At 41.7% G+C, this 13773-nt stretch overlaps 1 protein-coding gene and 1 non-coding gene across 2 annotated transcripts; one reads left to right on the forward strand and one right to left on the reverse strand.

Moving 5' to 3' along the window:
- Nucleotides 1–1508: 1508 nt before the first annotated feature.
- On the reverse strand, nt 1509–9277 carry PGRMC1 (progesterone receptor membrane component 1). Its single transcript, XM_037164106.2, has 3 exons — nt 8850–9277; nt 5264–5419; nt 1509–2702 (listed from the first exon to the last, which is right to left on the reverse strand). The coding sequence occupies exons 1-3, from the start codon at nt 9172–9174 to the stop codon at nt 2599–2601; spliced, it is 585 nt and encodes a 194-aa protein (XP_037020001.1). The 5' UTR covers nt 9175–9277; the 3' UTR covers nt 1509–2598.
- LOC119062999 (small nucleolar RNA SNORA21) lies at nt 6317–6449 on the forward strand. Its single transcript, XR_005085084.2, has one exon. It is a non-coding gene; the product is annotated as a small nucleolar RNA SNORA21 (small nucleolar RNA).
- Nucleotides 9278–13773: the final 4496 nt, after the last annotated feature.

The following is a 13773-nucleotide window of genomic DNA, read 5'->3' on the forward strand; positions in this document are numbered from 1 at the left end:
AAACATGTTCGCCTGAAATTTTCCCCACTGGTCCATGGTGGTTCCCTCATCTTGAATAGAGTCTTTTACATAAAATGGTTTATGAATATGTGAACTGGATTCGTGAAGTTTTTAGATCAGTCCTGCCTTATGGTAGTATCCTTTCATATGTGATCAAATGGTGTTGATTTAGTTTTGAATGGAGGAAAATCAGGCTGTTTGGGATTGAAGCTTTAACCAGGCTCTGGATGTTATCCTCTTGGCCTCAGACAAACATGGAGGTATAACAGGTTGTTGGGCACATAACAGGCAACTCGATTATTTGCTGACTGAAACCTAGTTGGGGAAAGCACATTTAAAAACAAAGCCAGGCAATAATACGGCTTAACAATATAAAACATGCAAAGCTGTGTGCCCTCTTTGGTTCGGGAAGTACATATCTTGGAATAAAACTGCCAACATTCAGAGTAATCAGTTGTTTGTTTATACAACTGACTATATATGTAAATCTGATATCCCCCTTTTTACATGAGGTGAATTAACTTTGCTACTCTAAGGATTCCTGACTACTTTCCTGATCAGATAGTACATTAAAACAAAACTATGCCTTGGCACTTAGTAACAATGCCTTCAGTAAAATTACCCTTTTAAAACGTTTAAAAAATCCTCATTAATTTTAGAGAGAGGAAGAGAGATATAGAAACATCAACAGGAGAAATATTGGCTGCCTCCTGACAAGGGACTGAACCCACAATGTTTTGGTGTGCAGGGAATGCTCCAAACGAGCCATCCAACCACTGCTAAAATTATTCCTTTATATCCTTGCTATGCATAGACCTAAATGGAGGTCTGTTTGAGTTTAGAAAATTTCTTATTTAAAGAGGCAAAATTTGACAAGTCACAAAAACTCAATTGAATCCATTTTTAAAAGATTTTATTTTTAGAGAGTAAAGGAGGGAGAAACATCAGTGTGAGAATCATTGATCCGTGGCCTCTCTTCCTCTCATATGCACCCCCATTGGGGTCTGAACCCACAACCCGGGCATGTAAGTTGACCAGGAATTGAACCAATGACCATCCTTTCACTTTACAGGACAATGCCCCCAACCCAACCTAGTCACACCAGTCAGGGCCCAATCTACCATTTCTAACAGCTGGTACTGAGTTCGTAGTAGAGAGTTCTATGATGTTTTTCCCAGTTAACTTGTTTCTTTTGGAATACCCCCCCCCAAAATCTACTCAAAAGCTAAACTCTTAGTATTTGGCTAAAATTAAATGATTTAGCCCTGGCTGGCGTAGCTCGGTGGATTGAGCCCGGGCCTGTAAACCAAAGGATCGATGTTTGATTCCCAGTCAGGGCACATGCCTGGGTTGCAGGCCAGTTCCCAGCAGGGGATGGACAAGAGGCACCATACATTGATATTTCTCTCTCCTTCCCTTCCCCTCTAAAGATAAATAAAATCTTTAAAAAAATTAATGATTTAATCTGGTTCATGAGATTGTTAAAAAAAGAAACTCACCACAATATATTGGGTAAAACCATTTTATTAACTGACCAAAGCACTTCATTTTGTTTTGATTTGAGGTAAAACCATTAAACATGGTTCACAAGAAAATACAAGGAAAAGACTATTTAACAAGTTTGAAACCTCACTAGTTGTTCACACAACACTTACAAATTCATACAACTTTACAGTCTACTTAAGCTAAGTTTATTGTTAATAAGACCAGTATCAAGGACCTAGACACTTGACTACTACTCTTGCAGTGGCTCTAGTTTTGCAACACGAGTTAACTGTTACCTTATGAATATACTTTACTTCAAAAACCACTTGGCTAGTGATGTGTATTGTTTCCTCATTATTCAGGAGTGGGTACAGGCTCTTAGGGGAGCAAACACCTGTTCTATATGCCCCTCATGTCAAATCCCATAAACTAACCATTGCCCCAGCATGAACATGGATTTTGGGAAGATAGTCCTATGGTCTTCATGTACTTGGGTTTTTAGGCAGGCCAGCTGATTTTTCCCAAAGCTTCTTTTGAATGTTCAAATCGTGTCCTAATCCTCACTGTAAAGAACTGTTAGTGAGGGTGTCCAAGTGTCTGAAGAAGAACAATGCCATCTAGAAACAACTAAACCGAGATTTGAGATTTCCATTTTCTTCCTGGACAGCTCTATTTAATGAACATCAAAGCCTCTGGGACACAGCAGATTTGCTTTAATTCAATTAAGAATAACCATGACTAAAAGTTGATCCTTTGTTCTTGGTGCTTGCAGGACTTTGCAAATTTTACATTTCTACCTGTTTGGGACAAGTACCCAAGTCTTAACCTGTCTTTAAGGAAAAACAAATTTAAATTCAGCCTGTAACTACATAGAGAAGGAAAACAGTACTCACGTTTGTATTACAGCACTGTAGCTCACTTTCTGGATTTATGACACACAATTATCATGCAGTCTAAGTTAATTTTATCAGTGTACTAGTGATGTTAATTAAAAAAAATTTACAGCAAGTTCAAAACTTTTCTAAATATTGAAATCACCACATTTTAAGACAGACTGGAATGTTACAAATGGTTCTGCAAAATACAAAAATAGATATGCTTCCACTGAATGCTTTAATCATTTTTCCGAGTATTCTCATCTTTTGGTTCTTCGTCATCGGAGTACACAGTAGGCTCCTCCCCCTCCTTTAGCAGTTTGCCCACATGATGATACTTGACTGGAGGTAAAGAAAAAACACAGATGGTCATTTTCATGCTTAATATTAAATTAGTATCATAGTTCATATTAAAAGTTTTGATCAAAGGCCAACAATCTACTCAGCAATGTGTTGGGCTTCTCAAGAGTTTTGTTCAGAAAAAATATGAAACTGGTAGTGATGTGTGACAATGAGTGTTCAAATGCATTGCAAAAGGGTTTAGAAGGCTTGTTGAGTTAGAATATGCTTTAGAAAATGGGCACAAGGATTTAGGGAGGGATTTCCAGAAAATGAAACCACCACGTACAAAAGCATACAAGTGAGAATCAACATATCTGGGATGCAGTAAAGAGACTAGGTCAGCAGGAGTAGGAGTAAGGTTGGCTAAGCAGTGTGGGAAAATATTATAAAGGGTGTGGAAAGCCAGCTTGAGGAGTTTGGACTTATCCTATAGGGGGCAAAGGGCACTGGAGGTTTATGACAAAGGTATCACTAAGTAAAATAGTGCTTTGGCAACAACAACGGTATCAGTGTGGTGTTGTGGGCAGATTACAGCAAGGAGAGACCAGGAGGCCAGCAGGCACATGGGGCAACAAGAGCCAGGAGTAGTGGGGTGTGTCTGTGTGGGAGTGGAAAGGGAAGAATATGAAATAATTTAAAGGAGAACTGGAAACATGAGTTAATGAAGTGAAAACTGGAGATTCCATGGATTGAAATGGGGACTTTGGAGGGGAATATGACATTACAAGGGCTGGAGGAGTTAGTATTGGCAAGAAGCAGGTCCTTGGAAATCTCAGAGAAAGTTCAATCACATTGTGGGGATAGAAATCACACTTCTGGGAGCAAGGAGGTATAGAGAGGAAATGAGGCAGTGATTAGGAACAACCACTTACTAGACAGTTGTCTGACAGTGGAGGGAATGAATGATAATCTAGGAGATGGAGACAATAATAGATAGAAATTTTCCCCAACACAAGGAAAAACTATACGCTGTTAAAGGTAGTGGTAAAGAAGGCAGAGCACTAGTGATGGAGAAAACAGATTTAAGAGGACAAACTGGAATGCAAGACTTGGGAAGGAATGGAGTCAACAAACCACCACCATAATGGCTGTATCACTGTGGTCAAGCTAACGCAGGGTTAATCATCTCAATGTCAGAGGACAAAAGGACAGAGCCTCCTCTTTCTGAATATGGGCAAGAATTAAAGGAATACCCAACCTGTCTAACCAGGTAACCAGACCTGCTTTTGTGTGAAATAATCACCAGGAACAATGGGAACTTCCCTATATAAATATATTATAAAGGTTCTTAGGGTGCTTGGGACTGTGCAAGACAAAAGCTGAGTGGTACTTGAGAAACCTGCCTCAAGGGAAATCTACATACACCCTAGGTATAGCTGAACTTTCACAACAGTATTAGGGGCTAGCCTTAGTTCAAGAGGGGAAAACCCATACTTTTTACGCTACCAGTGAAAGGAAGCCCTAGAACACAGAGCTTCCTTGGTTGTAAATTACAGCTCATTGGTTTCATATAGAAGAATCTATTGGTACAAAGGCATCTTGAGGATGCAAAAAATGAGGGACTATTTTAGATAGCTGAATTATGTTTTTTAAGTAAAATGACATGTCTCTAGAACTGAAAGCTATACTTCGTCTGCTTGGGAACCAAACTCTAACGGTAGAGCCACATCTGGCTAATTATTAACCAAGAACTCTCTCTGAAGTCAGCTTTGGTTTCAAAGAAAATGGTTGGATTTAGCCAAAAAACCCAGTAATATTTAACTGATTATAGGGAACAGCAAATAGAAAAACCACATTTTAAATGAAAAAAAAATCTTCTTTAAAAGAAATGATCATAGTCTTCATATACTACTTCAAAGCTGGGAAAGATTATTCTTCAAATTCTTAATGAAACATTGCTAACAGAATAATTAGATACTTAGATTTGATAAAAAAAAAACCCATGTCTCAGTGCTCAAAATTTGACGTGAACCTCCAACCTTACTTCTCCCCAAGGACTGCGGCGGCCCTTAGCATTAGACAGGAAACAAGTGTCTCCTTTTCTTTTTTTCAAAATGCAGACACCATTGTTGCCGGGCACATTATAAGCATCATTTGTAGAGATGAGGCCTACAGTTAGGCTCAATCAGATTCAAAGAGAAGCTGTTTTGTATAATACAAGTCTCCCATTCTTCAACAGAAATGTGGGCTGCTTTTAAACAGCAAGCTCTATAAATGAGGACTTATGAAAACCCCCTTCTGTAGTCAAGGTGGCCGCTCTCCTCTCTCTTCACACCAACCACCAAATCCTAGTGTGGAATCGATGCAAACCTCTCAGAAACTGAAAAACCAGAAACTCAAGTTTCCATAGAGAATGAGGCTAAAAGTTGATATGCAACCATGGCAAGTGACTCAGCACTGCTGCAATTACTTCAAGCCATGAACTTGATCCATCCAAGGTTCAGGAGCCTATCAAAATGCTCCCAAGTTTCAGGCTGTTTAGCAATACCTATTGGACTGCCCTGAATCCTATTACTGGTTGAAATTTGATCCAGGCACAATTTTGAAAAAAAAATGCTTACAAGTGAACTGAGAGTCCCAGTCATTCAGGGTCTCCTGCTGGGCAAGAGTGAGGTCAGAGAGGTCATCATACTCGTCCTTCAGAGCTTCCTTATCCAGGCAAAATGTGGCGAGGCCCCTGGATGCATCTCTTCCGGCAAAGACCCCATATGGCCCCTCTTTAAAAACAAAACCAAACCAAAGACCAATTCTTTATTACAATTCATTTCTCTGTGGTTCACACACAGAAAATGGCTTCCTTACCATCGACATAGAAAGCCCCATTTTGCAATATACAATTCCATTCGGAAACCATAAGTGATATTGATACTTTGAATCATTATGTAGTGGAGACTAAAAGGCCTGTCATTAACCTTTTAAACTAAAACAATCAAAATATGCTATACATTATCATCTAATTCCTATGATTTTCAAGTAGCTAATAAAAAAGCCATAAATAATTATCTCCCGGCGAGGAGGCTGGTAGGGACTGATCCAAGATAATCTGAGTATGCAGGTCAGAATTCAGCTTTAGGAGACTGAACCCAGAGTCTGGCTCTGCTCTAAGTACCTGGGCTATACACCAGTGAAAGTCAGTTTCTTAAGATAATATACACTAAGGTTTTCATAAGTGAGAACAAACACTTCCTTATAATTGTCCAAAGTATCTTCGTTTACAAGACTGCATTAAATATTAACATTTGGCATCTGCAAGAGAAATTCTTTTATGAGTATCAGTGGTTCAGAATTTATCCACATTACATAATCTTCACTGTCAATAAATAGCTGGCAGAGGCCAGCTGTCACTATTTTTGGTGGGCTTGAAAAGAACAAAGAAAATCCTAAAACTTTCACAGAAAATAGAGGCTGAATCAATACCACAAAATTATTCCATAAAACATTAGATTACATATACTGTGAACTTTACCTTTGAGAGGTGAGTCATTCTGTAGATAAGGTAGGTGTTTAGACTCATTTAAATATTGTGCAAGTAAATGAAAAGAATCCAGTGTACTTTAAAGTGTTTCCCCAAAGGGTGATTGAGTAGCAACCCTGACATTAAAGTTTGTAGGTGGCCCCATTGAAAAGCACTCATTGGGCCTTTCGCTAATGACCCACTGAGCCATCAAGAAAGGGCAAAGTAAAAACACCACTTTTGGGTAAAGTGGCAGCATGTCATGTTTCGCTTCAGTTAGTGGTGTGACAAGGGGGGAAAATAAATAAAGTTCATAGGTAACCACTATGCCAAGTATGAGTCATTTCAATATAGCCTGATCAGCTGAAAGTACAATCCATTAGGATTTTTAAAAGAATGAAATTTATGATCAACTTTAAATGCAAATAAGATTCCAAAAATTAAAAAAAAATCATTATATGCTATTTCCACCGAGAAAACAGGAAAAACCCTTCAGTTTTCCAGTGGAAATGGTAGCATTTAGTGCTTGAAAATAGGCCAATTGTACTGGCTTGGACCTCACCATTTCAGAAATTATGGTCACAGAATACTTAGTATGAGGGGAACATTAAAAGACTTTGGAAAATATTCATCAGAATGTATATTAATTGTAATGTAAACTCCACAAGCAGGGGCAGGGGTTCACTGCCACAGCCCCAGCACCTACATAAATGCCATGCAGAGAATAGGCACCGTAACATGTAATTCTTCGGAATCCTTTGTGACATTAAGTATCCTTTCCACACATTGTCACATATTCATGGGCTCACAGGATGACAATGCAGGATAGACTTAGAGAGATCCCACAGAGGCCATCCTTATCATTTTAAAGAGGGACAACTAAGGCCCAGAGAGAACAATGTTTGACACTGGGTCACATAGCTGGTCAATGATCCACCCAGGGCCAGAACCCATGTTACCTGTTTTGTGCTTTTTGCACAGGCCTACACAATGACTTTACAAACTAAAATTATTTGATGATGCCTCACATGCATGTGTTTTTTTACTTCTTTATGGTGTAGCTCAGTAATAACAGGTATTTGCATGATTGTTCATTGATAATGCCTCTTGGTGTGCCACCCGAGTGACAAATAATATAGGTGTCATTTTCAAATTATTCTGACAATTATACATCTGCAGAAGGTAGGTCTTCTAAATGACCCACAAAGAAAAACTGCTAAGTGGGAAAGTTCCTTAAGAATCATAACACATCTGATTTGGATTAGTTGGACTGGGAGAGTAAAACAAACTGGAGGTGGGGATGGCTGGACTGCTGCCTTCTACCCTCTTCCTTCTCTCCAGAGCAGCATGGAAAAGAGCATGGTCAGTGTGTACATACTTGCTGAGCTCCATGGCTTCAGAGGAGTCCATATTGGAAGAGCTAAAATCTCTTCCTCCTCTACTGCAAATATGTATTCTATTTAACAGGACTTTCCAAACCTAGCTGCATCTGGAACTGGCCTCTTCCCCACCTTGAGTCTTCCGTTGTTATGGTGATTAGGCCGGAAATCTGTATTTTCCTCAGATGCATCAGGTGATTCTGATCCAGCTCAGCTCGAAGAGCCTTAGCTCAGAGGCCCCCTTCAAAGCCTGCCCCTTCCAACAGCTCAGCAGTCTTCCACCCCTCATTTCCCTTCTGGTTGGCTTTTTCTGTGTCTCCACACCCAGCAGCCTTTATAGCCCTATCCCCTTTGTTTGTCAGGATCCTCCCACTTCTCCCTCCCTCCATTTTCAGTATTTTTGGTTTCTAGTCCTTTCTCTCCTACTATAGACTAAAATACTGTATTACCTTTTCATTTTCCTACATTTCCATTGTCCACCACATTCAGCTTTTATTCCTCCCTCAACCAGTTTCTTTCTCCCTATGGAACCGCCCTTGTTCACCTTACAGCTTTCCCCCATCTGCCAAACGTAGTGCGCGCACGCGCGCGCGCGCACACACACACACCAAACACATGCCACACACATACCTGACACATGCCAAACTCCAAGCACCCGCACGCGCAGGCACACACACACGCCTGACAAGCCACATACACTGACTACACGCAAACAGCACACTCATATCACTCATCCCCCCCCCCACACACGATGCTTATACCTGCTGCTAATCCCATCTCCTTTTCCTTCTCCCACACCCTCACATTCCATCAGGGCTACTCCTGGCGTCATCGGCCTTCACGTCGTCTCCCAGGCTGGGCCTCCCTCCTTCCCTAACCCCCCATGCCGCCCTAAACACCACCCCCCCTTTCAGAAATCCCCCAAACCCGACACCTTCGAAACTCCCCTAACACTGCATTCTGCTGTGTGTCCCCCACACTCCTTTTCCAGCCTGGCGATTTCACGCACCTACCCCCACCCCCCGGCTTAAGACATCAGCCTCTCCGCACACACCCCCAACCCGGCGCCGGCCGCACGGGGCAAGGAATCTGCGTCCCCATGGCCCACAGCCCTTCTAGAGCGCCCCTTGTACCCCCGCCCACCGGGAAAGCCTCAACGCCAACTCCGCACGGCTCTCTGCCTGCCCACCCTCACTGGTTCGGTCTCCATTCCCCCCCTCGAGGGCGCCCCGCTCCCCTCGTGCCCCTCCCGGATTCGTCCTCGTGCTGGGGCCCCATCTTTTGTTTTCGCATCCCCAGGGCCAGCAGCCGTACCGGGCCCGTAGAACTTGCGGCCTTTGGTCACGTCGAACACCTTGCCGTTGATGGCCATGAGTATGCGCGGGTCCTGGATGCCGTCGAAGCGCCGCAGCTCAGCAGGGGTGAAGTCGCGCCGCTTAAGGCGGGGCAGTGGGGGCGGCTCATCGTCGTCGCTGTCGCTGCTGGCCGCTGGCTGATCTCCGCGCACGATCTTGTAGAGCAGGAAGATGCAGAGGCCAAGAAGCAGCAGGTTGAGCGGCGACGTGAAAATCTCGTTCAGTAGCCCGCCCTCCAACTCGCTTGGGTCGGCGCCCGTCGCCACCACATCCTCGGCAGCCATGATCACTGAAGCAAAGATTGGGCCGGATTTGGGAAGGCTCCGGAACTTGCTGCTCTCTCCTCCCTCTCCGCGCGAGCTAGTGGCGCGCTCCGCTAGGCGAACGGAGACTAATCAGGAGAGGAGGCGGAGCCACGAGGGGAGGAGGCGGGGCTGAAATACGCGGAGTCTCCCAGCCTCGTACCTCCCGTAGCGGCGGCTGCGCTCGGCTGGGCTGAGTCTGTCCCTGCCCAGTTTAGGCCCCCTACCTTCCTGCGGGTCGTGGGTCCCCTCCTCCACCCGGATCCCGCCTTCCCTGCAGCTGAGAGAGCTGAGTCCACTCCTCAGTTTCACCTGCGTGGCCCCGGCCCTTCCTGGCGCCATTCTCGCGCATCCTCCAGCTCACCCAGACGCTCTCGCGCAGCCCGCTACCTCCAGACACCGGAGAGGTTTGGCTCTGCTGGCTCTGAGGCCCCCGTTCCGCCACCTGATGCGTGCCAGACACAGACTCCATTTCTCTTGCTTTAGGATTCTCCCCCGCCTCCCATTCTAAAGCCACATTTTCCGCCTGCCATCCCCCAGGACCATGAGGCTCTCACAGGAGACAGAAAACTTAACTCTTCGATCTCCGTTTTCCACCTTCAAGACCCACCTTAACCATTCTCACCTTTGGGAACCCCCATTTGCCCTCTTTGACAACCTTTCTCAAAACTTACCCCCTGTACAGTGGGGTGGACACCCCTAGGATAGGTGAAGTCACGCATAAGCCCCCTTCTGACAATTCTCGTAATATCTGGGGAAACTGACCGGATCGCCCAATTTACTCTGGGCTCATTCTCAGTTCTAAACTCTGCGATCCCCAATTTTCTCAGTCCCAACGCATCAGCAAGCAATGTTCTGTTGCTGCTCTTTAGTTTTTTTAGGGGGAGGTGCTTAGAATAATAAGCAAACTTTCTTTGTTTGGCAGCGTTCTTCTGTTTGAATTCTGTCCAGCTACCCTTGCCAGTCACAATAACCCTGTACTGAAGCCCAGACGAAGGCAGGAGGTTTGGTTCCTTTTTCTAGGTATTTCACCCGGCCTTTGATGTGCCTAACTGTCTGCACAGGAGCAGGCCTTATGGAGGCTGTCTATACCCTTTAGAGTCTTAATCTGGCCTCCTTTATGGTGGCAGGGGGAGGGGAACGGAAGAAAGGATTGGGGGAAATAATTAAAACCAAGCCAAGCCCACATCTGCAGCCCAGAGCTGTACTTTTCCATCAGGAATTCTGTTCACTTGCTCATAGTTTATTCCCCGTCCCAACATGCAGGAGACTTGAGAGAATTGGCTTCTTACCTCAGAATTCTAAAAATTTCTGGCACAAACTGCTTCCATCCCTGCCCCCACCCCATCTTATTAAATTATTTAAAGTGCATGTGAGCTGAACAGTCTTTATGTCGGCCCATGCATTTTTTTCACAGGTCTAAATTTAGGATTAGCTGAAATAGTCCTCTCAGATCTTTTGTCAAACTTCTTCAATTTAAGCAAAGGGAAACAGACTCAAACTCTGCTGTACTTAGACTCTAATTACCTTTTTTAAAAAAAAACTGTGTGGCCAAGACAATTCGCAGACCAACAAACCTGGGAAAAAATATTTTCGTTTGCAATCAATGTACAAAATGCAGGTAGATATCTTTTAAGAGCTCATTTTAATTGATAAGAAAATCCAGACGGTTCTAGTCAATAAGTGGGCAAAAGTAGAAATAGGTAGCTCACAGAAAAAGGGATATGAAAGATGAATAATCACATGATAAATGTTCATTCTCTTTAGTAATGAAAAAATGGTGATACCACTTTCACCAATCACTTTCTCATAGGTAAGATAAAAGGAAAAAAAGGATGATATGTAATGCTGGCAAGAGTGGTAAGAATCTTGTCACACTTTTGGGGACAGTAAAAATTGGTATAACCTCTTGTTATTCATAAAAAATATTTTCTATCCATTACTCTCACTTCTAGAAATCTACTCTTTGTTCCAGTAATTCCATCCCTGGGACTCCATCCCCAGGAAATATTCAGAAATGCAAACAAAGATTCTACTGCTAAGATGCTCACCAGAGAATTGTTTTTAATGTGAAAAAACTGGAAAGAACCTGAATGTTCGACTTTAACAAATAGATAATTAAGTGGCTTGAATTGTGACAAAACCATAAAATAATGTATGACACAGCCAAGTAAATATTATCATGACATGGGAAAATGCTTATGTTTTAACCTTAGAGAGCAAAACAGGATACGAAACTATATACAGTATAAAGTCAACTGTATAAAAACTGCATAAAAGGAAGCCTGAAAGGAAACATGCTAAAATGTTAACTGTTTTGATTGTTAGTTTCTTCTTTATATTCTTCTACTTTTCACAATGAACATATGTCATTTTTAACCTCAGAGTGGGGGGATAGTTTATTATTTTCTGAAAAAAAAAGTAGAATGGCGATACATGTTCACTATAACTAACTTAAATAATATGTATGTGCATAAAGTAAAAAAATGACACATGTCTCCCTGTTCTACTCCCCAGTAATCTTTAAATCAGGCCCACACATTAGCAGTTTGGTTTATATTCTTGCAGACATACAAAAGGCACATACACACAGATTTTTGTATTAGCAAATTAGGAAATTCTTAAAATAAATGATTTGTCAGTTTTTATTCTAATAGAGATGCAAAGTAAAAAATAAGAACAAATCATTAGCTCTACCCAGATAACCCTGTTGGTACTTTTTAAGTCACATTTATTTAAGGTAATAAAAAGAAACTATAGAAAAATCCAAAAGATAAATTGAAGCCCCTCTGCCGAAACTTGATTGCCTCTAGTCAAATGTAACCACTATTAAAAATGGAGAAAAGTGGTCAGGGAAATACAAATACTGTATGGTATCTCTTATATATGGAATCTAAAAAAAAAACTGAATTCAAAAGATCAGAGAGTGGAATGATGGTTACCAGGGGCTGAAGGTTGGGGGAATTGGACAGATGTTGTTCAAGGCTACAAATTTACAACTAGTTGATAAGTCCTGAAGCTCTAATGCATGGTACAATGAATATAGACAACAAAACTTGCTAAGAAGCTAGATTTCAATCGTTCACACCAGGAGAAGAAATGGTAATTATATGACACTAACAGACGTGTTAGCTAACTGTACAATGGCAACCATATTGCAATCTAAATTTATCAAATCAATATATTGTACACCTTAAACTTACACAATGTTATATATCATTCTAAAATTATGTCTCAATTTTTTAAAGATATTATTTATTTATCTTCAGAGGGGAAGGGAAGGAGAGAGGGAGAGAAACATCAATGTATGGTTGCCTTTCATGCGTCCCCTGCTGGAAATTGGCCTGCAGGGAACTGGTCTGCAACCCAGGTATGTGCCCTGACTGGGAATCGAACTGCGATTGTCTGGTTCACAGGCCCGTGCTCAATCCACTGAGCTACACCAGCCAGGGCTGTCTTAATTTTTTAAAAGCAAGGGAAAATCTTTTTATGGTGGGCTACAGGGGATTTGTAATTTTCATTTGTCACAGTCTAGAGTACATTCTGGTATAATCTGTAGTCCTTTGGAGGGGTAGGGGTAAAGGTAAAGGAATCCTGATTCATACAGAGGGTAGAAAATGTGTGCAATTTAAAACCTCAAGAAGAGATACAGCTTGCAGATGAATGCTTTCAAACCAGATCTGAAGTTAAATAAAGTGAGCTCTTAGGTAACACTGGGATGCTGAGATTGTTAAGGAAAAGTATCCCACCATTCTGCCATATGTCACAATACTGGATGGAAATGTCTTGTCCAGAGTGGCAGTTCTCAAGTTCTTGGGAAGTAAGCAAGGTGCTCCTGACCAAAAGTCCTCTCCAGAACATGGGAGTTGCATTATGTATGTTCTTTGGCTTCAAATTAATTTGTAAAGCCCATGTACTTGACCTGAGGGCCACTTATTTCCCAAGATATATGTTGCCTTCTAATGTTTCCAAACTTCCTGCCTCCCTTAGAATTATTTTCAAAGGTTTTTAAGAGCTTTTAAAGGGGAATAAGACAATTGGCTGATTAGCTACAAAATGTGTGGGAAGTAATTCAACCTCACTAGTAATCAAACAAACCCAAAGGAAAAACATTAACAGCATACCATTTTTCATCATTCAAATTACTAGGACATTCTTGTTTGCCTTTTGTTTCTTAAAGCTTTTTAAAAATGGTAATACTCAGTATTGGTAAGCATGTAGCAAGAGAAGCATTCTAATACAATGCTCTTTAGGATAAAAGATTGGCTTTGTTCACCAATGTGTTTAAGCCCCTAGACCAGTCTGCCATGTATTAGGTGATCACTAAATATTTGTTGAATTAAAGTATATTGTAAGTGGGTACAGATCTTTTAGAAAGCTCCTCTTGCAATATACATCAAGAGCTTCAAGTTATTCATAACCTGTGACCAAGAAATCTAACTTCTACAAACTTTTCCTAGGGAAGTACTCAGAGATGTAAAGAGATTTGTATGCAAAAATCACAAAATATAATATATATATTTAAAGGCTTTATTTATTTATTTTTAGAGAGAGGAGCAGGGAGGTAGAAAGGAAAAGAAA

This window comes from Artibeus jamaicensis, unplaced genomic scaffold, assembly GCF_021234435.1.
Source record: "Artibeus jamaicensis isolate MK-2021 breed Jamaican fruit bat unplaced genomic scaffold, CSHL_Jam_final contig_1686, whole genome shotgun sequence".
Lineage (NCBI taxonomy): Eukaryota > Metazoa > Chordata > Mammalia > Chiroptera > Phyllostomidae > Artibeus > Artibeus jamaicensis.